This window comes from Nyctereutes procyonoides, unplaced genomic scaffold (assembly GCF_905146905.1).
Source record: "Nyctereutes procyonoides isolate TBG_1078 unplaced genomic scaffold, NYPRO_anot_genome, whole genome shotgun sequence".
NCBI lineage: Eukaryota > Metazoa > Chordata > Mammalia > Carnivora > Canidae > Nyctereutes > Nyctereutes procyonoides.
In genome coordinates, this window is record NW_026575146.1 from 21298142 (window position 1) to 21323595 (window position 25454).

The window sequence follows — 25454 nt, forward strand, 5'->3', positions numbered from 1 at the left end:
CGACACGCAAACGCAGGTGTTGGGTGCTCTCGTACGTACCCTGGTGTAGTCGCCAGCGAGGAAGGCTTGCTCAAATCCGCTGTACATCGGCAGCAGCACCAGTAGGCGCAGGCGCTTGTCTCGAAGGAGCTTGAAGGTCGACAGCAGGGTGGACCAGAAAGATGATTTCTTCTCTCCTTCGCTTTTCTGTTGAGCATCTTTGATGGGCTCGAGAAATAAGGCTATGAGCAGGACCGCCAGGACACCGCTCCCTGCAGGGAGGACAGAGGTGGGGTGCTGGGGTGCTCGCAGGAGCCGGGAAGTCCTGGCTATGTGGCACTGATTTACTTCCTTCTCCCCTTTGGGGCATCGATTTCAAATATCCTCGTTTAAGTCATGAAATGAGGCTGCCGAGCCTGACCAGAGCCTCTGGCCTGCAGCACAAACCCTGCGAGACCCTGAGGTCCTCGGCACCCTCAACCGAGGCTGTTCCCTTGTCCTTACCCTCAGGTAACTTCCAGCAACAGCCGGGCTCCCTTCTCAGGATTTCGAGTCCCAAAAGGTTATCCCTTGCTAAGCTTTGTGTTTATTCCAAATGTGTTTCCCCTAACGTCCTGCGGTGGGAACTGGGTGCATGCATTGCGGGGCGTCCAGAACGTGAGGGGATGCTGCACATTCGAAGATGGGAGACGAAGCAGCTCTAAATGCTAAGGGGGACCCATGGGGAGCACCTGGGGAGTTGGGGTGCAGGGCTGTGCTGTTTTCAGGGGGAAGGCGGAGGGGGACGCTGTCACACATGCTGCTCTGTGTCCAGGAACTGCAGGCCACGGGGGGCGACTGGGGGCCCGGGAGGGTGGGGAGGGATGCAGGGGGGGCTTTCCCTTTCACGGTGGGTGTGCTTTGACCCACATGGATGGGCTGACGATGCAAACACATTTTATTCAAGGCAAAGATTCACGTCCCCGTAGAGGGGACCCTGCGCCTTCACAGTCCAGGAGGTGTGACCACACCTCTTTCTGTGCCGTATGCCCCTTTGTTATTTGGATGGAGGGCTAGTGTTTATTCACTCCTTTTCATCTTTACCAAGAAACCATCTCATTCCTTACTGGTCTCGTGATAGCTGCGTATCTGTCCCTGGTTCCTCCTCTCTGGCAACGCGAATGACACCCAGCGCTCCAGGAGCCACAGGTTCATTCAAGAGCCTGATGCTTCTTTCTCTGAAAGGCAGTGGAAACCCTTCAGAATGGCTTTCAGCCACGATGTCTAGTCCGATGGCTCAGACCTGTCAGCCTCTAAAGGTGACTTGAATTATTTTTTCTCTTTGCTTCATCTCACCAGCTCATGTGACACAAGGTCCGTCCTGCTGCAGCGCGTGGTCCGGGCGTCCCCGAGACCGCCAGGTCTACAAAGCAGCTCTCTGCCAGGTGGTGGGCAGAGCTGGTGAAGCCTGACCCCATAGCCCCTCAGCGGTCTCCCCCCACAGATGTGACAGCTGACTTCTCAGCCTTATTGCTGTCCTGCAGCCACTTTCTTCCCGGCTAAACACAATCCTTCTCCCCAGGTCGGTACAACTGCATTTTAACAATGCTCATTAAACACCACGTGGAGGTCTGCTGAGCTCGTGCCAAGGTCACATGTGGTCACTAGCAGTTTTCTCGAGAGCCATAAGTGCCACCAGACCATTAGAGCCGCCCTCATGGGGCCTCAGGCACCTCAATGGTGAAGCAGCTTCCAGAGCAGCCCGTCCATAGGTTGTGCGTAATCACGTGGAGGAGTCGTATCAGCTCCCCAGGGACTCGGGACCACGGCCTCCCACAGTGGGCAGGCACAAGAAGCCCTCAGGACACGCATTATCCCAGGACGAGAGCCACAAGGCAGTTACAAGGGGTGGATCATGGTACAGAAACCACGTTTTTGCTAGGAAAAGTAAAAATGTGTGTGTGTTCAGAGCTGTCCCGTGACCCAGAACCTGCCGAAGGGGCATGAATGTGCTGGTGTCGCTCATCGAATATACTAAAGTGAATGGCTTTGCAAGGAATATCATCCTGAGGACAGAGGAAATCATGGAAAATTACCCTGGGGAGTAGAAGTCTCTTTCCCTGATTCTCCATTCCTTGTATGTGTGTGTCTTTATGGTAGCATGGCCTTGCTTGCAGAAAGAAGACCCATGAAACTCTGCAAGGAAGCCAGGATCTGAATAATAAGAGAGTTTCTCCACGGAACAAAGGCATGGTCCCTGTTTCACATAAATGTCCAGACCACGCTCCCCTAAGCTGCTGGATTGTGTGAACCAGGAGGTGGGTATCATGTGCTCTGGGTCTGGGGTGGCTGCCGGGAACCACAGGGGGGACTGATATTGCTTTCATGAGGGGGGACGGTCAGAGGGCTGCGTGTTGATGAGGGGAATCTCACACAGGAGCTTAGGGTGCAGAAGATGCATTTCTGTGGCCTGAGCTGTGCCTTGAGACCACAGCACAGTCTCAATCCTCACCATTGTGACTTCGGAACAGTATTTTTAATTTAGTTAATAAAAATATAAGCAAGCACATGTAGCTACTGGCCACTGTATTGGGCTTCGCAAAAGAAAAACGATTCTATCATCATAGGCAACCATCAGATAGCCCTGTTCTGCTGTATTGGATTTCGTACGAAAAATACCTAAGTACAACCCAGCTGAACTCATTTTGCAGGAATATTTATACTTTGGGAAGAAACTCTTTTTCAACACAGGAAGGAGTTAGGTTTGCTTTCCTGGGGACCATACCCTCTGTGAGCACATACCCGTGTAGATGCCCAGCAGGGTGTAGATCAGAGTCTGCGAGGGACGCTGGGTGCTATTGGTGGGCACTGTGGCCATCAGGCAGTCGCTGGCCCCACAGGACAGAAGCTGCTCCTCTGGGATGGCCTCTGTGCAGTTGGAAGCAAAAAGATGATGTGAGAATGTAGGAAACTGACAGGATGAGGGGCGGGAGGAATGAAATATGTAGCTAACAAGAGCCTGGACACCCTCAAGGCAAGGGTGACCATAGGTCAAGAGCATGGGACATGGGTTTGTTTGACCAGCTACCTCAAATCACCCTTCCTCTTTTTTTTTTTTTTTTTTTTTTTTTTTATAAATTAATTTTTATTGGTGTTCAATTTACCAACATACAGAATAACACCCAGTGCTCATCCCGTCAAGTGTACCCCCCAGTGCCCGTCACCCATTCACCCCCACCCCCCACCCTCCTCCCCCTCCACCACCCCTAGTTCATTTCCCAGAGTTAGAAGTCTTTATGTTCTGTCTCCCTTTCTGATATTTCTCACACATTTCTTCTCCCTTCCCTTATATTCCCTTTCGCTATTATTCATATTCCCCAAATGAATGAGAACATACACCGTTTGTCCTTCTCCGGTTACTGTGGCCAAGTTCAAAAAGGGTGTTGCCTGAGTTCTCCTCTGGGATTTTGATGGAATCTTGTCTCACATTTAGATCTTTCATCTATTTTGAGTTTATCTTTGTGTATGGTGCAAGAGAGTGGTCCAGTTTCATTCTTCTGCATGTGGATGTCCAATTTTCCCAGCACCATTTATTGAAGAGACTGTCTTTCTTCCAGTGGATCGTCTTTCCTCCTTTATCGCATATTAGTTGAGCATAAAGTTCAGGGTCCACTTCTGGGTTCTCTGTTCTGTTCACTTGATTTATGTGTCTGTTTTTGTGCCAGTACCACACTGCCTTGATGAACACAGCTTTGTAGTACAACCTGAAATCTGGCATTGCGATGCCCCCAGATATGGTTTTCTTTTTTTAAAATTCCCCTGGCTGTTTGGGGTCTTTTCTGATTCCACACAAATCTTAAAATAATTTGTTCTAAGTCTCTGAAGAAAGTCCATGGTATTTTGATAGGGATTGCATTATACGTGTAAATTGCCCTGGGTAACATTGACATTTTCACAATATTAATTCTGCCAATCCATGAGCATGGAATGTTTTTCCATCTCTTTGTGTCTTCCTCAATTTCTTTCAGAAGTGTTCTGTAGTTTTTAGGGTATATTTTGAGAACCATTTGAATGGTAAATGGTTCTCCAACCTTTTATTTTCAGGTTGTAGGTGTCCTTCTGTCTAAAATGAGTCTCTTCTGGACAGCAAATAGATGGGTCCTGTTTTTTTTATCCAGTCTGAAACTCTGCGCCTTTTGATGGGGTCATTAAGCCCATTCACGTTCAGAGTTACTTGAACTTCTTCTTAAAGGGGAGTTTTAAGAGTCCCCCTTAAAATTTCTTGCAGAGCTGGTTTGGAGGTCACATATTCTTTCAGTTCCTGCCTGTCTTGGAAGCTCTTTATCTCTCCTTCCATTTTGAATGAGAGCCTTGCTGGATAAAGTATTCTTGGTTGCATGTTCTTCTCATTTAGGACCCTGAATATATCCTGCCAGCCCTTTCTGGCCTGCCACGTCTCTGTGGAGAGGTCTGCTGTTACCCTAATATTCCTCCCCATGAAAGTCAGGGACTTCTTGTCTCTTGCTGCTTTAAGGATCTTCTCTTTATCTTTGGAATTTGCAAGCTTCACTATTAGATGTCGAGGTGTTGAACGGTTTTTATTGATTTTAGGGGGGGATCTCTCTATTTCCTGGATCTGAATGCCTGTTTCCCTTCCCAGATTGGGAAAGTTTTCAGCTAGGATTTGTTCAAATACATATTCTGGCCCTCTGTCCCTTTCGGCGCCCTCGGGAACCCCAATTAAACGTAGGTTTTTCTTCCTCAGGCTGTCGTTTATTTGCCTTAATCTGTCTTCATGGTCCTTCAATTGTTTATCTCTTTTTTCCTCAGTTTCCCTCTTTGCCATTAACTTGTCTTCTATGTCACTCACTCGTTCTTCCACCTCGTTAACCCTCGTCGTTAGGACTTCTAGTTTGGATTGCATCTCATTCAATTGATTTTTAATTTCTGCCTGATTGGATCTAAATTCTGCAGTCATGAAGTCTCGTGAGGCCTTAATGCTTTTTTCTAGAGCCACCAGTAGCTGTAGAATAGTGCTTCTGAATTGGCTTTCTGACATTGAAGTGTAATCCAGATTTTGTAACTCTGTGGGAAAGAGGGCTGTTTCTGATTCTTTCTTTTGAGTTGAGGTTTTCCTTCTAGTCATTTTGCTCAGTGCAGAGTGGCCAGAAACAAGTTGTATTGGAACACGGGGGAGTATCACTGGCCCCTCTAGCTGGTCTTCTGGGGGAGGGGCCTGTTGCGTTGATTTTCAGGTGTTGGCACTTGGGGGAGCTGCTCTGCCCCTGCCTGCTGCAGGGCTCTGCGGGGGTTGTTTACCCCCGCCAGGCCCCAGGAGGAACAGCAGCAGTTGCTATGGCAACTCTGGAAGCCTGGATTCAGCCTCCGCAGGAACTACGGGGCTCGGGGCTCTCGGCTCTCCGTCCGCAGGGCCTGGAGGCTCCGGGGCGGGGCCGCTGATCTGCTCAGCTCGGGGCAGGAGCGTCCTCGCTGTCCTGGGCCCTCCCGGCCTCTGCCTGTCCCGGGGGAGGCCGGATCCTGGGCTGTGTCCCGGCGCCCTGTGCTCCGGGGCCTGCGCTGTTGGATTCGCGCTCCCGCCCCGCAGCTCCCTCCCTGGAGCCGCTCCCGAGCCCCTCCGAGCTGCTCCGGCCCCGCCGTGCGCGCTGCAGCCCTTAGGGAGCTCGGCGCACTCTCCCGGGGCGCAGGTGTCTGTTAGTGTCCCCGGGAGCCCGAGGGCATCCCCGCTCTCCTGGGTCCTGCTCCAGCTCCCTGCGAGCCCCTTTCCGCCCGCCCGGGAAGGTTGGTGCAGCTCCTGCTCCTCCGGGACGGGGCTCTCCTGTCCTGGGGACACTCGCCCCGGCCTCAGCCCGGCTCCTCGCGGGGCCCCTCCCCCTCGGAGGCCTTTTGTTCCTTTATTTCTTTTTCCCCGTCTTCCTACCTTGATAGAAGCGTGAACTCTTCTCACTGTAGCATTCCAGCTGGTCTCTCTTTACATCTCAGGCCGAATTCGTAAATTTTCAGGATGGTTTGAAGGTTATCTAGGTAATTTGGTGGGGACAGGTGATTTGGGGACCCTGCTCTTCCGCCATCTTGCCCCTCCCCTCCACCCTTCCTCTTAAGCACACATTTTAAGACCTTGGTCAAATGTTTAATAAATGCTAGTTGCTTGTTATATTACTTTCTGGACATAATGAACATGCTCAATGTTTCCAGAAGAATCAAGAAGAAATAAGGTACATTAGAATAGGTGTCAGAACTGCTGGGTTCTCTTTCAGATTCCACGACCTTGGGTAGGTCATTTCACACCCCTTCTGAGTGTTAGTTTCCCTATCTGCTGAAAGAATAAAATGTGCACTGTCAATGACTCTCAGACCATGTCTGAGGCACTGGGGAGAGGGGGGAAGATGTCATGGAAGAAAGAGCATTTGTCATAATAGAAATCTCATCACATAGAACTCTGAAAGTCCCCCTCGACTGGTGAGAGCCACAGCCCAAAGAACGAGAGGTGGTTTGGAGGGAGGTCAGAGGTCGAGGGAGGCGAAGGAGGCTTGCAGGGCTCTGGGGATGCCTCACTCCTCGGAGTCTGTGTCCTGGGATCACTCGGAGAATTAAGCTCACTTGCCTGAATGTCATTAAAAGTAAATCTGTTCACTCCGTTTCATGCCAGGTGTGTTGTAGACTGACCCTTAATCTGTTTCTGTTGGATTATTGATAGCAATAATGAGTAAAAACCAGGTATCCATCAACCCAATGGTTTCCCTTCTTCAGATGCACTTAGCAAGTGATGGCATCACATGAGAAAAAGGAGAGGGAGGATTTTGGAGTTTCCTAAAGGTGGACTCTATAGGGAAGAGCAGGACCGAGGACCACGATGCAGAGATAGGACTAATCCTGATTAGAGTCAGGAGTCAGTATGGGAGAAAGTTATTCAACATACAGTGTGATACTAGTTTCAGGTGTAGAATTTAGTGATTCAGCACTTCCACACATTACCTTGTGCTCATCACAACCAGTGCCCTCCTTAATCCACATCATCTATTTAACCCATATCCCTACCCATCTCCCCTCTGGTAACCATCCGTTTGTTCTCTAACATCGGGAGTCTGTTTCTTGGTTTGCCTCTCTTCCTCCCACCTCCATGTTTGTTTGTTTTGTTTCTTAAATTCCACACATGAGTGACATCATATGATACTTGTCTTTCTCTAGCTTGTTTCACTTAGCATAATACTCTTTAGCTCCAGCCATGTCATTGCAAATGGCAAGATTTTGTTCCTTTTTTATGGATGAGTAATAATGCATTGTAGAGAAAAGAATAAAATAAATTCTTTCGATTAGAACCAATATAAATCACATGTTTGGGAATCCTATAGATATTCATACACATTACAAATCTATTTATTAACTCTGAGAGATTAGAATTACAATAATTTGATTTCATGAGAAAAATAAATGTAACATTTTGTATTGTCTAAGACATTTTATGAAAGGCCAAGGTGCTGAATAGTAGTAATCATCAACAAATAGATGTTCCCTAACTGTTCATATGGATGAAACAGCATTAGTGTACAAAGGCCTCACTTCTACTATGAGGAGTTGGAATAAAAATAAAAATGGAATAAATGACTCTAAAAAAGAAAAAAAGAGAGTCAGGAGTCAGAACCTTCCCCTTCTCCCCCCGCCCCCCTAAGAATAAAGGTTGCCTGTGAGCACTGAAGAGATTTATTTCCTCTGCCCTTGGTTTAAATCCTCAGACATCCAAGGGTGCAGACATAAAACAGATACACACCTTATATCCGTGTCTGGGCAAGGGCAGGGAAAGACGTGAGTTAAGACACCAGCTGTCAAATGTTGACATCGGTTAAGGGTCAACTGGTCTTATGTGAAATGTTTCAGACTCTGGACAGTGGATCAGTTCAGTGGGATGATAAATCAATCAAACTCATTCTTAGTCTAAAAGGATAGTGATGTCTCCATGAACCCGAGTTCCACTGGCAGTGACCCTCTGTTTCCTCTGGGCTCTGCTCTTCAGGGGTTTCCCCCTGGCCCTGGGAGAGCAGGACCAGAATGGTTGGGGCCCTTGTGGATGACAGACCCTCAGACCTACACAGACCATCCTGGAGAACAGCTGGAAACCAGGAGAGGCTGGGCCACAGGCAGGTGAGAATCACGTCCTCAGGTGGCTCACCTGCTCTGGTAGTGGAATAAAGATGTATGTAAATGGGATGGGGGACCTTCTCAGGTGCCATCACTGACCACCGTTTTCTTTTACCTTGAGTGGGTGTCTGGCCAAACACCAGTGATGAGATCAGGTTGCCCCAAACACCGGATGACTGGAATATGAGAAAGAAGATGCCAAAATACTGGTTCACCACGTCTCTGCCAACTTTTCCCACCTTCTTTGCTTCTGTGTTTCCCATGATCGTGAGGTATGTGCATTGGGCGGACCACAGAGGGGCAGCCCCAAGGCCCAGCAGTATGGAGGTGGGAATCAAGGTGTACCTGAAAAACAAAATGCTTACCTCTGTGCAGAAGGAAACACCATGCTTAGTCCCCTGTAAGCATTATTATGTTTATGGATTGGCTAGATTGATGAATTCACCATCCATCAGACTCAGATAAATGACCAAACCCAGCACCATTTCTGGTTCAGGTTCATTTGCAAGAGAGAAATTCATTGCCTGTGAACTTTGCATTTGAAAGCAACTACCTATAAACTGGGATTACAAGTAAGGCTGTATGGTTTCTGAGTATTTCTAACAGCTATACCTTTAAAAATGATTTATTTATTTATTGAAACATTGATTGGTTGATTGGTGAAAACTCTATGGCAATAAGAAAAAGAAGAATGTGAAATCACCATAATCTTATGTCTGGGATGTCAATGGGCATCCCTCCAAAGAGATGCTTGACAGGTGTGTTCTTTCGAATAAGAGTGTGGGGCCAGTGCCCTTAGAGCTTGGTCCCTGAGAACCCCTCTCATGGGCCCCTGCACGTCTAGTTCCAGCCCTGCCACGTCCACTTTCTATGATGATGAGGGTGTGGTGGTGGGTCCATTGGTCACATTCTGCTAAGTCTCCTGAAATACACCCTGGACATCTTCTAGCTTTCATCACTGTGGTCACAAAAGGGCCCTGGGGCAGAGAGGGAAGCTCAAGGCCCAGAACAGGCCTGAGGAGGGGTCAGGCTGGGACCTAGGGGAGGAAATGGGCACAGCAAAATGGACAGAGACATCTTGATGGGAAAAAATGGGGGAAAAGCCTCCACAGTTTCCTATCCCAGAAGCAGAGAGGAATTTTAGGGAATGGCGCTCATTTTGAAGTGGGAGCAATGGGGTGTCATTGGGTGCATCCAGCCATGTGCACCTGAGCAGCTGAGCCCGAGGCATGACCCAGAAGCAGGGCGTGAGCTGTGTGGGCCGTACCAGCTAGCATAGAAGTTGCCCAGGGAGAAGGCCACGTAGCAGCACATGGAGACGACGATGGTCCATTTGCAGCCAAACTTCTTAATCAGGAGCGGCGGGAGGAACATGGAGGACAGAAGTACCCCGCCGTACAGCGTGCTGAGTGCTGTCACGCCCAGGCCTTCCTCTCTGTACAGGCTGCTCTGTGGGGACAAAACCACCCTGGTCAGAGGGGCCCACCACCAAGGGGAAGAGCTCTGGGTCACCACTAGGTTCCCGAGACAGCCACGACAGGCTTCCTGTGGCTTCCCAGCTGACAGGTGTGGCGAGAGTGGAAACTAGCACAGTCCCAACAGAGGGTCAGCTGCTGCCAGAGACTTCGAAGAGGGGAAGCCTGATGCGAGGCCCAGGTGCTGGACACTCCAACACTCCAGGCTTCTCTCTTCTTTCTCTCTTCCTTTCCTGCCCCACCCCTTGGGGTGCCCTGACCTTCCTTCTTGTCCTCGCTTTCCAAAGGGTGCTCAAGTGCAGATAAAGGGTCTCCAAGGGCCCATGGATAATGTGGTCCATGGAGACCTCAGCTTTGATCCTGTAGCTAGAATTTCATCTAACGCCTAGCACACACACCCTTGTGACCCAAGATGTCACCCCAGCTGACAAAGATCCCTTGGAACATGGGAAATTGTTCTGTTTTTTCCAAATCTCTCCCCATGCCTTGCCCAAAGTATGTACATAACAGTATTTGTGGATTAGTTGAAACTGAAAGTAACAACAGCTAATCCCATGAAAATTCTGAAATCTTGTTAGAAGATAGAAATTGAGTGTTCATTTTCCATGATGTGGGGGTTATCTGGAAATTTCTGCTTATGATTCTTGTTGCCAGAAGTGTGGAGTGAGAGTTGTTTCAGCCTGAGCCTTTTGTTTCCTTAACACAAATGTAGGAAATCCCGTATTACTGAGCTCAGCTCCTCCATGTTAATGACAACCATGCAGCACTTCTGTGCACTGGAATTTCTCTTCTAGGCATGGTGCTGCTGCAAATCGGCAAGGTATGTTAGTCACTTATAATCTAATTCTACTGCAAACCACTGCAAAGGAAGACAGATCTCAATAGACAAAGTGGGAATCAAATTTTAAAAGCAAAGGTCTTTTCTATGTAAATGGCCACGTTCAATCGCCTGTATCTGCATGTGTTAGGGGAGCAGGCCTGCAAAACACATGTATGAGGATAAGTATGTGTGCATGTGGAATTTGGATCATGCAAGACCTGCTTATATAAGCAAGTAGGACATTCACTCAAGTCATTCAACAAATGTAGCCTTAAGCACTTACCAGTATAGGCTCTGTGCACTGCTCTAGTGAAACAAATGAAATTATGACAGCCACTGCCCTCCGGGAGTACATGGTGGACAGGAGCTGACAGGGGTCTGTAACACCAGCAAACAGGCCATTGCAATAGGCCTGAGTCCTGCAAGGGAAGCTCAGGGGCCAGCCCAGTGGAGTCATGAAGACTGTCTAGAGGGAGTGAAGGCCAAGTGAGATCTGGAGGATGAGAGGGTAACCTGAGGAAGGGTGGGAGGTGATGAGTTTTCATGGGCCTTGTCCTCAGCTGAGAGGCAGCAGAGAACATTGAGCTGCTTTGGCCAGAGCCGTTAAGCTCTTCTGGGGGAGTGAGGCTGGGCAGCCTGCCAGACTAGAGCACAAGTAGTCTTGGTTCAATCCTGGGAGCAGGGTCGATCCCATGGAGAACCTGGGAAGGGAGTTAAACTGGAGGTTAGCCTGAGCCGATGACTTTCACTCACAGAGTTACCCATCCTATGTGCTGTCAGGGGGACATGGTCATGGAGTGGTGGCCATCCTCCTAGCATCATGGACTCACACAGGCATAATGTGGTGCCTGCCACAGCACCAGGGCAACACATCCAGGGACTTTGGTTCCAGGGGTCAGGGAAGGGGAGAAGCGGGTGACATCCAAGTGGAGATCTGAATGACTAGTAGGAGGTCACTAGCCACAGGAGTGAGAGGGCCCAGCTGCTATAGGGGAAGGCTGTGTAAGTGCATGCCTGGGTCCTGGGCCGAGTCTGGCTGGGACCTTGGGGATCCTGGGACCATGTGCGCCAGTCAGATGAGAGCTGAAGGAAATGACAGGGACAGGCAGATGCTCCCAACATCGTGGGGACACAGCCAGGCCTAAGGTCACTTCTGTCCACGTCATTGCCTTCTTTTGCTTAGCTCAGTCCTGACTGATGGAGACAACTGTCCCAGTGAAACCATATTGACATATTCTGGATCAGCAAGCAAAGAAATATGGCAAGTTAGGGCTGGGACAGAAGGTAGGGAAAGTGGATGGGTGAGATTGTTTCATGCCAGACTGGAGGTCTGGTTCTCGAACTTCTCTGGTCTTCCAGAAAGAGGGGACCTCAGCAATGGTCACACATGCTTCTACACCCAAGGAGCCCAGGTGGACTGGGGAGGATCTGGGTGTGAAGGGTGTAGGGAGCATCTGCTCTCCCTGGGCATCTGCCCCACAGCAACTACACTTCAGAAAAAAAAAAAAGTAACCGTCTGGGGAAAATATAGCAAATCTAGTAGACACATGTGACCTCTGCTGCAGCCATTTAGAGAGGCCCAAGGAGGAAAGAATGCCATGGAGTTCAAACTGAATGGCATGGGTGGGGCTGTGCGTTGCAAGCTCACACATAAAAACCACTGTTTGACAGGATTTGGGAGTGAATTGGTTAATGAGAAATCCTACATTCCTCATCTTCTGTGACCAAGGAGATTCTTGGAGGCCAGGAGACAAATGTCCATTCAGAAGTGTTCTCACTTACCTGCAGACTCTGCAGACCTCCGTAGGCTGTAAAGAGAAGCAGAAATCCAAAAGAAACCACGAGGACATTCTTCAGGCTTCTTTCCATTATGCTGATTAAACGTTTCAACCATCAGTGAGCACGTAGATTCAGAGCTCCCTGAAAGAAACCAGTCGGGATACAGGAAAAGCAATCCATCCCAAGAAGTCCCAGGAAGTGACATTCTCTCTCTCTCTCTCTCTCTCTCTCTCTCTCTCTCTCTCTCTCTCTCGTCTAAGTGAGAGGCGTGCAGGTCATTAGGGCCACTGTGAGTTAATAAACCTGGTTATCACTGACACCATGAGGCACCATGGGGGTTGTTATTCATTCACCTTTTCTGTAACCTGCGATAACCACTTTCTAACAGGGCAAAAGATTAGGACTTTTATCAGCTTGTAAATAGTTGCACTTGTTCCCTATTAATTTCTAGAAGATATAATCCTTACTGTGAAACAATGATTTTCATATTATAGACATATAATATAATACATTACATGTATAATATAATTACATTATATATAGGTATAATGGTACCTTTTCGTATTAAAAGAAATGGTCAGTGGTGCTGAATGTGGATATACTTCCGTCTTAAAGAACAAAATAGAAATGTCAGCTTCAAGATATTTATAGCTCGACTTCTGAAAACAACTTAACATGATTGTGAGATCCAAGGGCCAAAATATGGGTATCTCAAAGACTGCATGATTTTACAACACTGCAATAATTAAAAAAAAAAAGACCACACCTCCTGAGTATAACATTTTACAATATGCAAAGCACTTTACATGCATCGTTTTGTGTTGCCCCAAAGTAGAGCTGTGATAATTGTCATTGGAACTCTCAGATATTACCAGACAGGGAGCTGAGCTTCAGAGCAGGTCACAGATTTTGGATTTTTGGAAGACAGCAGTGCTGTTCAAGAGAACTTTCTGCACCATCCATGGCAACCATGGGCTATATGTGGCTATTGAGCAGTTGAAATGTTGCTAGTGCTACTGAGGAACTCAACTCATCACTGCACTTAATTTTAATTAATTTAAATTTAAATAGCTGCCTGGCAGTGGCTACCATATTGGGCAGCACCCATCTGGCTTTAAACAACTTACCCCGCATCTCACAGCTAATAAGCCAAATCACTGGTTTATCCAATCGTTTGTTCAATTGTTTTTTTCAATTGTTAGTGAACTTTATGTTTGAAGATTGTTTCCTAAGTTCTGTGAAGTCGGTGACTTTTATTTAGTTTGGACCCATAAGAAAAGCCTCACTGTGTTGGTGAACATAACGTGTTGGTGACGCCACTCATGGGAGCATGTTATTCTGTTTGAAGAACATGATAAAGCCCTTGCAGCTTAATTTATTCTTGTGAAAATAAAATCTTTAGGAAAATAATGGTTTTATGTACTGAAAAAATGTGGATAGTCATGCTTAATACAGACATGCAAACAGCATAGGCCAGTAAAAGACACTAACATGGAAACAAATGAGACCTGTGGGTTCAAACACTAACCTGCCACCTCTCTGCTGGGGAGTCTCAAGGAAATCACACCACTCTCCAAACCTGCTTCCTCTTGAAAAAGGAGAGTTGCAAAAGTTCAAGAAGCTAATCATTGTGAAAGTCCTGGAATATCCCTAACACAGAGCCATCACATGGAAATGTTAATTGGCTAAGATGACATTTTAACTTTCAGAGAAAATATCACTTGCGTCAGTTTTTTAAAAAAATATAATATATTATATATATATATAATATTATATATTATAAAAATATAATACTTAGCATAACATGGACATTTTCCACACCAATCTTACAGATCAATGAATTCTGACTTCTTTATTTTCAGCATCATTCTAGCTTACTTCAGTTCTGGCCTGTCTACAACTATTCACCATTGATGTCCACTGTGATCTTACAAGACACAACTGAGGTTTTCTTTTGTTACCCACTGTTGAAAGGTACCAGAACCGTCTTCTGGGATTTGCGGACTCTGGGGAGCGACCCCAGGGAGCTACCCTTCTGGCTCTGTCTGTGCTTCTGCAGCGAAGCCTCATTGTGCTCCGTCTTTGCAAGCCACATCCATCCCTGTCCCTCTAGCTGTCTTTCTGGGAGTCAGGAATTCGCTGGAAAATAATTGCTTTAATCCTATCTGCTTCTACTTTCCCTCCTAGTTCTTCCCTTTTATCTGTTATAATAGTGAGTTTTTAAAAGAAAAGTATTTTACAATCTGCCTTGGCTCTTTAACAGAACAAAATACTCACCCCACCCGGTTTTCATGAAATAATTCACATACATCACTGTCTAAGTTGAGGTATAGGGATCCCTGGGTGGCTCAGTGGTTTAGCGCCTGCCTTTGGCCCAGGGTGTGATCCTGGAGTCCCAGGATCGAGTCCCACGTTGGGCTCCCTGCATGGAGCCTGCTTCTCCCTCTGCCTGTGTCTCTGCCTCTCTGTGTATCTCTCATGAATAAATAAAATCTTTAAAAAAAAATAAGTTGAGGTATGCAGCATGGTGGTTTGATTTACATCTATTGGAAAATAATTACCACAATAGATTCAGCTAACATCCAACTTCTCATATAAGATACAATAAAAAGAAAATGAAAGAGAAAAAAAAAACACTTTCTTGTGATGAAAACTCTTAGAATTTAAAAACTTTCCTATATTTCCAAGACATAAATCCAGTGGTGTTAACCATAGTCATCATGCTTTACCTCACATCCCTAGTAATTATTATCTTATAACTGGAAGTTTGTACCTTTTGACCACCTTTCTCCATTTTCCCATCACCCTCTATTTCTGGTAACCATAAGTCTTTTTTCCTTTGAATTTGGTTTTTAAGTTTTTAAATCTTATTTTTTAAGATTATATGTATAAGGGAGATCATACAATTTTTGTCTTCCTCTTTCTTATTTCACTTAGCATAATGCCTTCAGAGTCCATCCATGTTGTCACAAATGGTAGGAGTTCAATTTTTATGGCTAAATAATGTTCCGTTGTACCTATATACACACCTTATCTACCCATTCATCCATCAATGGACACTTAGGTTGTTTCCATATCTTGGCTATTATAAATAATGATGCTATGAACAAGCGGGTGCAGGTATATTTTTGAGTTTAGTGTTTTCATTTTCTTTGGATACATACCCAGAAGTGAGAATGCTGGGTCATATGGTAATTCTATTTTTAACTTTTTTTAAAAAAATATTTTATTTATTTATTCATGAGAGACACAGAGAGAGAGAGGCAGAGACATAGGCAGAGGGAGAATCAGATTCCATGCAGGGAGCCCGATGTGGGACTTGATCCCAGAATTTCAGGATCACACCCTGAGCCAAAGGCAGATGCACAACCACTGAGCCACCCCGTGGCCGTCTAAAAATAAGTGCCCCTATTTTTAACTTTTTGAGGAAACTCCATGTTGTTTTCCACAGTGATTGCACCAACTTACATTCCTATCAACAGTGCATAAAGGCCCCTTTTCTCCACATCCATGCCAGCTTTTGTTACCTGTTGTCTTTTTGATGATGGCCATTCTAACAGGTGTGAGGTAATATCTCCTTGTGGCTTTGATTTATATTTTCCTGATGATTCGAGAGATTGTGCATTTTTACATGTACCTGTTGGCTTTTGGTGTATCTTATTTGGAGAAATTGCTATTCAGGTCCTTTGCCCATTTTTGAATTGTTTTTTGTTCATTTGTTTGTTTTTTGCTGTTGAGTTATACGTGTTCTTTATGTATTTTGGATATTAACCCCTTATCAGATATGTGGTTTGCAAATATTTTCCCCCTTTCATAGGCTTTCTTTTCACTTTGCTGATGGTTTCTTTTGCTGTGTAGAGCTTTTTAGTTTGATATAGTTGCACTCATTTATTTTTTGATTTTGTTGCTTGTGTGGTAGGTGTCATATCCAGACTTCACAGCCAAGACTCATGTCAAGGAGCTTTATTCTTTATTTTATTTTAGGGGTTTCATGGTGGCAGGTCTTATATTTATGTCTTTAAACCATTTAGAATTAATTTTTGTGAGTGGAGTAAAATATGGACCCAATTTCATTCTTTTACATGTGAATATCCAATTATCCCAGCACCATTTTTTGAAAAGACTGTCTTCTCTCCATTGAATATTCTTGGCTCCCTTGTCAAATATTAGTTAATTAATGTTTGGGTTTATTTCTGGGTTCTCATTTCTGTTCCATTGTTCTATTCATCTGCTTTCATGCCAGTACCATACTCTTTCAATGACTATTGTTTTACAGTATAGCTTGAAATCAGGAAGCATGATACTTTCTGCTTTGTTCTTAGGATTTCTTTGGCTTTTGGAGGGTCTTTTGTGATTCCATATAAATTTTAAAAGTTTTTTTTCTACTTCTGTAAAAAATGCCTTTGGAATCTTGATACAGATTGCCATAAATCTATAGATGGCTTATGGTAGTATTGGCATTTTAACAATATTAATTCCTCCAGTCCATGAACATGCGATACTTTACCATTTATTTGTGTCTCCTTTGATGTATTTTATCAAGCTCTTGTAGTTTTCAAAGTACAGATCTTTCATCTCCTTAAATTTATCCTTAAATATTTTATTATTTTTGATGCTATTTTAAGTGGGACCAATTTCAATTATTTCCTTTCCTGAAAATTTGTGGTTGGTGTATAGAAATGCTACTGATTTTCATATGTTGATCCTGCAACCTCACTGAAATCATTGATAAGATCTAATAGTTTCTTGATTGAACTTTTAGGATTTTCTATATATAAGATACTGTCATTTGAAAATAGAGACATTTTACTTCTTCCTTTTAAATTTTTATGTATTTATTTCTTTTTTCTTGCCTTATTGCTCTGGCTAGGACTTATAGTACTGTGTTGAATAGAAGCAGTGATAGTGGGCACTGTTGTCTTTTTCCTGACCTAAAGGGAAAGTTTCAACCTTTCACCATTGAGCATGATATTAGCTATGGGCTTGTCACATATGGCCTTTATTATGTTGAATTTTTTTCCATGCTTAATTTGCTAAGAGTTTTTATCCAGAATAAATACTGAATTTTGTCAAATGTTTCTGCTTCTATTGAAATGATTATATGATTCTTTTCTTTCATTCTATTAATGTGGTGTATCACAATGCTTGATTTATATATGTCAAACTATCCATCCTCACATTCCAAACAGAAAATCCTATTTGCTCATGGTGAATGGTCCATTTAATGTGCTGCTGAATTCGTGTACTAGTACTTTGTTGAAAGTTTTTGCATTGATATTCATCAAGGATATTGGCCTGAAGATTTTTTGTTTGTTGTTTGTTTTTTGTTTTGGTAACGACCTTTTTTGGATTTGGTATCAGGATAATGCTGACCTCATGAGTTTGAGAATGGCCCCCCTCCTTTGATTTTCTTAGAAGAGCTTGGGAAGAATTGGTGTGAATTCCTCTTTGAATGTTTGGTAAAATTCACTGATAAAGCCATCTGGTCTTGAGCTTTTCTTTATTGGGAGTTTTTTTTTTTTAAGATTTATTTTTATTTTTTTTTATTTTTTATTTATTCATGATAGACATAGAGAGAGAGAAAGAGAGGCAGAGACAAAGGCAGAGGGAGAAGCAGACTCCATGCCGAGACCCCAACGTGGGACTCGATCCCGGGTACTAAACCGCTGAGCCACCCAGGGATCCCCAGGAGATTTTTGATTAATGAGTCAATATCCTTCCTAATTTGTCTGTTCATATTTTTAAACTTCCTTATTCAGTCTTGGTAGTTTATAGGTTTCTTAAAAAGTTTCCATTTTTATTAGGTTGTCCAGTTTGTGGGCATGTAGTTGCTTATCATAGACTCTTAAGATCCTTTGAAGTTCTGTAGTATCCATTATAATGTCTCATTTCCCACTTATAATTTAGTTGATTTGGGTCCTTTTTCTTGTTTCTTTGGTTAGGTGGGGCTTTGTAAATTTTGTTTATCATTTCAAAGAACCAAGTCTTACTTTGGTTAATCTTTTCTACTGGTTTTCTATTCTCTATTTCATTTATTTCTACTCTAATCTTTATTATTATTTCCTTTCTTTCTAACTTTTGTTCAGCTTATTTCTTAAGGCATAAAATTTTGTTGTTTATTTGGGATCTTGCACTCCACAGGTTCCAATATGTAATGTTTCCATTTTTGTTTGTCTCAAAATACTTTTTATTTCTCCTTTAATTTCTTCTCTGATCCATTGCTTGTTTAGGAGAGTGTTGTTTAATTTTCATGTGTTTGTAAATTTTCCAGTTTTCCTTTTGTTATTGATTTCTGGATTCATGACATTGTGGTCAGAGAAGATACTTGATTTAATTTCAATCATTTACAATTTACTAAGACTTGTTTTGTGATCTAACAGATAGTTTATTCTAGAAAATGATCGATGTGCCTGAGAAGAATGTGTATTCTATTGTTGGATAGAATCCTCTGCGTATGTCCTTAGGGGCCATATGGTCTATAGTGTTGTTCAAATCTGTTGTTCTCATATTGATCCTCTGTATGATCTCTCCATTGTTGAGAAGGGGGGCATTAAATTCCCCAGCTATAATAATAGTATTTCTGTTGATTTCTTATTTAAGCTCTGTTACTTTTTGGCTTTATATATTCAGGGGCTCCAATATTGACTGCAGAAATATTTACAGTTGTTATATCTTTTTGATGTATTGACCCTTTTATAATTATTTAATAATTTTCTTTATCTCTTTTTTAACATTTTTAGTTTAAAGTTTATTTTGTCCAGTGTAGGTATAGCTACTCCTGCTTTGTTGTGTTGTTATCATTTGTTTGAAACGTCATTTTCCATCCCTTTACTCCCTATATGTGTCTTTAAGGCTAAAGTGAATTCCTTTTTGAAAACATTGTTGGATCTTGGTTCTTTATCCATTCAGCCATTCTATGTCTTTTATTTGGAGAATTCAATCACCTTAAAGTAATTACTGATAAATAAAGACTTACTCTTGCCATTTTGTTAACTGTTTTCTGGTTGCTTTATAGATCAGTTGTTTCTTGTTTCCTATTCTGCTTTTTTGGTGTGTTTTAATGTCTTTTGATATTGGTATGCCTTGATTTATTTATCATGTTCTTTTGTACAATTACTACAGGATTTTCCCCTGTGGTTATCATGAAGCTGACATAAATTATCTTAAATTTATAACATCTTATTTTAAAATGATAATGACTCAACTTCAAGAAAAGTCATAAACTTTATACTCTTATTTCTCTTCTCCTTCACATTTTAGCTTATTGCTATTGCAATTTACATTTTTTATTGTATAACTAATAACAGACTATTATGGTTATTTTTTAATACTTTCATTTTTTATTACTTTTTAACTAGAGTTGTAAGTGAATTATGCACCACTCCTTCCATATTGCAGAATCTAACTATGGCTATATATCTGCCATTAACAGTGAGGTTTGCACTATCTTTTTATGTTTTTACTGATGTTAATTAGCATTCCATTACTTCCATTCAGAGAACCTCTTTAATATTTTTATTCCTCCTTCGTTCCTATAGGATCACTTCACCAGGTATAGAATTCTTGGTTGACAGTTATTTTCTTTCAGTATTTTTTAATATGTCATCCCATTTTCTCCTGGCCTAAGAAATCTGCTTCTAGTCTTACAAGGCTTCCTTTGTATGTAGTTTCTCTCTTTTCTTTTGCTGTTCCTAAAATAATAATAATTCTTCTCCTCTTCCTCCTCCTCCTCCTCCTCCTTCTTCTTCTTCTTCTTTTCTTCTTCTTCTTCTTCTTTTCTTCTTCTTCTTCTTCTTCCTTCTTCTTCTTCTTTCTTCTTCTTCTTCTTCTTCTTCTTCTTCTTCTTCTTCTTCTTCTTCTTCCTCTTCTTCTCCTCCTTCTTCTTGTCTTTGAATGTTGATAGTTTAATTATAGTGTTTCTCAGTGTAGTCCTAAGTGGGTTCAACCTATTTGGTATCCCTGGACCTCATGGATCTGGATGTCCATTTCTCTCCCTAGGTTTGGGAAGTTCTCAGGTATTGTCACTTTAAATATGTTTTCTGTTCCTTTCTCCTTCTCTTGTCCTTGAATTTCCCTAATGTGAGCATTATTTCATTTCAATGTGTTCTATAATACTCATAGGCTTTCTTCATTCTTTCATTTTTTGTCTATTTGCTCCTCTGACTGAATAATTTCCAATGTTCTTTCCTCCAGGTCACTCATTCCTTATTCTGTATGGTTGAGTCTACTTTTAAAACCTACTGAATTCATCAGTTCAGTTATTGTATTTTTTGACTCCAGGATTTCATTTGTTTGTTTGTTTTGATGGTTGCTATTCCTTATTGAACTTTTTATTTTGTTCATACATTGTTTTCCTAATTTTGTTTAGTTGTCTGTCTGTTTTCTTGCAGTTCACTAAACTTCCTTAAGAGGATTATTCTGCATTCTCTGTCTTACACTTCATAGATCTTCATTTCTTTAGGGTCAGTTATTGGATCTTTATTAGTTTCCTTTGATGTTATCATATGTACCTGATTTTTCATGATCCTTGATTCATTATGTTGGTATCTATACATTTGAGTAATTGGGCTCCTCTTCTAGATGTCACAGGTTTGCTTTGGCAGAGACAGTTCTCCAGTCAGTTCAGTTTGGGTTTCTGGGTGTGTCTGTTGGTAATGTCCTTGGCAGATGAGCCCTGATATTATGGTCTATCTTTGGAAAGGCAACATTTCCAGCTCTGTGGATGAGACTTGAAGTTGTGCTATTGGTTGAGAAAAGTTGAATAGGGCTGCTAGTTTGGTTCCCTATCCAAGAAGCTGTAGGATGGGTTCCACAGTTGGCTGGATTCTCTGGTTGGGTTTACAAGATGGTCAGGACTGGGTAGTATATTCAGTACTAGGTAGGGCTATGAATTAGTCCTGGCAGGACAGCAGGATGAGAGCCTGTATAGTTCATGATTTGGGGACCTGAATCAGGCCAGAATTCCCTGGTCATGTGAGGCCCCTGATTTTGTTTTGTCAGCGGGGAAGTCATTGACTGGGCTCTCCATTCAAGTGCCACTATTGTAGGATTACTGAGGGCTATGCAGTTTCCCATGTACTTTGGTTAAGTTGTTTGGTCCAACAGGCTGAAGGCTGTACTCAGTGACGAGCTGGGCTGTGAATTCAGTGGCAAGGATGGCCAGGAACAGTAGGAGAAGCAGCTCTAAAGCTGGTTAAGTTCTTTGTTTCTTGTCTTAACTCAAGCCAACCCACACCCCAAGTTCCCTGGAAGAACAGGGCCACTAGCTTTGCTCTGTGAGCTACCAGTTGTGCTTGCCCTTCTCTCCACTCTAGCACTGCTGGGTCACACAGCTTCCAGGAGTTGTCACCAAGCCTTCTGGTTAAATGGGCCTGGAAGACATTTTTCAAGGTGGATGCGGCAATGTCTCAGCTCTGCCCCCCCCCCCCCACCATGCCTTGATAGGAAGAGGAAAAGCTGCTCTTAATTTCCCAAACAAACTCTCTAGTTGGGAGGGGCTGGGAGCCACCCTGGGACTTGACCATGTATTAATTTCCCTGCTTATGTGCAGCAGGACGGATCTGTGCTTGGTACTGGCTTTGCTCTGGGGGCAAAAAGCTCTGCCTGGTTGCTTCTCAGCTCATGTGCAGCTGTGCTGCACAGCTTCCAGGAGTTGTTGCCAGTCTTTCTGGCCAGATGGGGCTAGAAGGCACTCTTTGCAGGGGGTGGGGCTGTCTCAACCCCTGTGCCTGGGAAGGAGCTGCTCCAGGCTACTCTCAATTTCCCAAACAAGCTGTCTGGCTGGCAAGGGCTGAGAGCTACCTTGGGACTTGGCTGTGTATAAATTCCCCTGCTTGTGTGCAGCTCAGGAAGCATTCACATTCAGTACTGGCTTTGTTCTGGGGGCTATCAGCTCTGCTTGCCCGCCTCTTGGCTCGAGCCTGCACAGCTTCCAGGAATTGTTGCCAGCCCTTCTGCTTGAATGGGGCTAGAAGGCACTCTGCACAGTGAGTGGGACTGTGACTCAGCACCTTGCCTGGGCAGGGGCAAACTGGACTTGAGAGAGGGAAGAATTCCTGATTTGAGCCTCCAAATCCCGCAGATCCGCACCCTACCAAGTTCCCTGGTCATACCGTACCCCTGACCTGGTTTTGCAGTTGAACAAAACCCTCGTGGAGATCGCTACTTGGGCACTGCACGCACGAGCATGGTCTGCTGAGATCCCAGTGCTGGTTGTGGTAAGCCGCACCTTCCTTCCCACGGTCAGATTTCCAGTGGTCCAGCCCTGCACATTCCCTGCAATCCCAACAGTATGAAACCAGATTAGAGATGCCCACAAAATGACCCACAGTGCTGGGGAGGCTAGTTGTTATCCCAGGTCCCCTTTCTCCGCTGGATGATCCAGACTTCTCCGCGGGGTGCGGTGCTGGCCTAGGGAAGAGGCGATGTGGTCAACATGTGGCTGTGTGGCCGCTTCTCTTACTTGGCTGATGCAATCTGTCCTGGCCTGTGACGAGCAGACGGTGCGTCAGCCTCACTCCAGGTTCTAGGATTCCCTCAGGAGTGTTCTCCAACAGTCGTTAGTTGTTCTTGTGACAGGGAGCCAAGGCAGGGACGACCTATCTCGTCATCTTAGCGATGTCACTCTCCCAAAATATTTCTTAAGAGATGTCCACCAGGACTGTGCCCAAACTCTTCATGTGATGAGGACGAGTTTAGTTGCAGCCACAATGCTTTCCTCATAACCAGAGGGCCCCAGCCTCAGACATGTGTGCCCACTAATTGACACATTCCTGCAGATATGTGGTTGGGACTGAGATGAGAATGGGGAATTCCAGAAACCTAAAAGTTGTCTTGACTTGTTGGCCAGCTTCAGCATTAATGGCAACGTCTAACTGGAGATGTGAACCTGGGCCAGCGGGAGCCTCAAATGGCTGAAGATCTAGGTATAAACAGCTCAAAATACCAATAAGCGCTTCATGCCTTACACTTAACATCAATACCTTATCACTTGGATGAAAAAAAGATGGTTTTGTAGATCTGTTTGAATCCTCATGACCACTCACTGGGTATTCAGTGAAAGACCCAGTGTCTGGCTGAAGGCTGAGATTGAAGGTTCTAGATAGACTCAGGAGTTTGGCAGGCGGGGGATAGTACCAGCCACTAGATGCCGCTGTTTTGCCGACGCTGAGCTCATCAGAAGCTCCCAGAGGTGTGAGTTCTAGAGGATCACAGGTTAACATCAGCAAAAACCTCCTGCTGAGAAGCTAAAGATCACTCTCAATTCCAGGGAAGTCTCTTCAGTGATGGGCTCTTTTGAAACACTTACTTAGATAAGCAAATTAATATCAATTTTCTTGACATTTAGACCTGATATCTTTTTTAATAAAAACAGCACCACACAAATTCAAATTTGTCCCATTCATTAGTTATACTTTCATCTAGTAAAGATGAGCAACGTATATGTAAGGAATGGAGCAAATTATTGTTCACATTTGGCATTCTTACACTTTGAAGGTTAATATATTTGGTTCCTTTTCTTTTTTTTTAAGTGAGAGCAATTTATATTCTCTTCTCCCTGGCTTCAGCAAACATTCTGTTGATCTTGTAGCAAGTGTTTCAAAGTAGATGAAGCTTCGGAGGGGCTGGCCGGCCTGCTGGCCCATGGGTGAGGACCCACCTGGCCACAGTCCTCTGGAGGCAAGTGGGAGTCCTCCTGGATCCAGTCCTCCCTCAACCAAGGCCCCTTCAGCTTTATCAGAGAGAGCGCAGACCTTCCTTAGGACAAACTCAGTGGAATCAGGGCCCAGAGAAAGACCTGAAATATTCCAAAATTTTTTTATACTCACAGTGCTCCCAAGGCACATCAGCCCTGGGAGCCATGGTGAGATCCTGGTTCTTCTCTGTCCCTGGGGTCCCTCGCATGCTTTTCCACTTGGGCCACACAAGCGGCCTGACTGCAGCCTACATCTGTGGCAGGAATCTGCAGACCCTCTGCGCCAGGGCGCCTGGAAAGACCAAGCCCCTTCATCTTGTCCCAGACAGGAGACCAGCGGGCCATGGTGAGCACTGGGAATGCCCTTCACGTGCCCTGCCAGCACTGCAACATGGACTGAGTTAGAGAGGGGAAAGTCCTCATGCGATACTTGCATATTGGGAGGGGGTGGGGTGAGGGAGGCGCTGGGTTAGTGCACACTCTGGCACACGCACACAAGCATTCTGTTCTCCACATTCCTTTCTGTCCAGTGGCCCTTCTGCTGGTTGAGCAGCCCGGCCACCTTCTGCAGGCAGTCAAGCTATTTGCTGGGGCCTGGCCTGTGCCAGAGACAGTTCTGGGTGCTACGGCCACCACACTGACAGTGGGCAGGGGCCCCGTTCCCTCGACAGTTCAAAGCCACTGAAGGAAACAGATAGTAAACCACGAAGCAAATAGAGAAATCACATGAGTTCGGGGGGGTGCACACTGTCCCCCAAATAAAGCAGCTCACGTAATAGAACGTATGAGGAAGGTGACGGGGCGGCAGGTGCCACTCACACAGCTGCTCGGTTCCACAGGTGTTGACCCAGACCCACCTCATCCCCACAGAAACTGAAAGTTCCAGCCTGGCATCTTGTGAGCCCAGGGGACCAGAGTCTGATGCCCTCTGGTTGAACTGGGTCCATCTCTCTGAGCCCTGGGAGCCACTAAGACAGCTGGACCTGTCCCTGGGGCAGCCAAGGGCCAAACACACATTTGACCTCAGTTCCCCAACTTGGGCCAAGTGGTGATTACACCTGAATGTTCTAGGTAGTTTTCAACCCATTACTTTGTCTGCACAGGTAATGCTGCAGGGATGTTAAAAATTACCTTGGTAAATCTCCAAAGATAATTCTGTGCCTTTGATCCCACAACACACAAATATCCACAAAGCTTGAATTACATCCCCAGACTAAGTAACGCCACGCGTGTCAATTTTACCTAGTTTTGTGCCTCCTTGGTCCCTGTCATCATCGTGGCATAGGACTTCTTAGATCTCGGAGAGTGCTGGACATTTCCCCGGCTTGCTCTTTTTGTGAGTGTGTTGGGAAATCATTCGCAACACCTCCTTCGCTTCAGCAAGTGACACAACCTGTTTGCAAATGACAAGTCCCTGGGGCTGCTTATCTGGGAACTACTTGACTCTCAGGGAAAAGATCTGCCAGCAAGATTTGGAAAGGTAGGCTGGGAGAGAGCCTGGCGTGGCTGAGAACATTTTATAAAGACTTCTACTGAAGTCTTAGTTTTCAAACAAAAATAGCATAAGCTCATT

General features: G+C 44.5%; 1 protein-coding gene across 5 annotated transcripts in view; it reads right to left on the reverse strand.

Annotated features, from left to right (window-relative positions):
* The window catches only part of UNC93A (unc-93 homolog A), a 40036-nt gene extending 14801 nt beyond the window's left edge, over positions 1-25235 (reverse strand). The window contains exons 1-6 of one of the 5 annotated variants that reach the window (XM_055312026.1): positions 25124-25235; positions 12190-12327; positions 9380-9561; positions 8228-8457; positions 2761-2886; positions 40-251 (exon numbers count right to left, since the gene is read on the reverse strand). In XM_055312026.1, the coding sequence (XP_055168001.1) occupies positions 40-251; positions 2761-2886; positions 8228-8457; positions 9380-9561; positions 12190-12276 (837 nt within the window). In that variant the 5' untranslated portion in view covers positions 12277-12327; positions 25124-25235. Of the gene's footprint in view, positions 1-39; positions 252-2760; positions 2887-8227; positions 8458-9379; positions 9562-12189; positions 12328-13714; positions 13797-22310; positions 22440-25123 lie in introns of those variants that run through there. The other 4 variants (XM_055312027.1, XM_055312028.1, XM_055312029.1 and 1 more) reach the window with 4 other exon arrangements.
* Between the last annotated feature and the right edge of the window lie 219 nt (positions 25236-25454).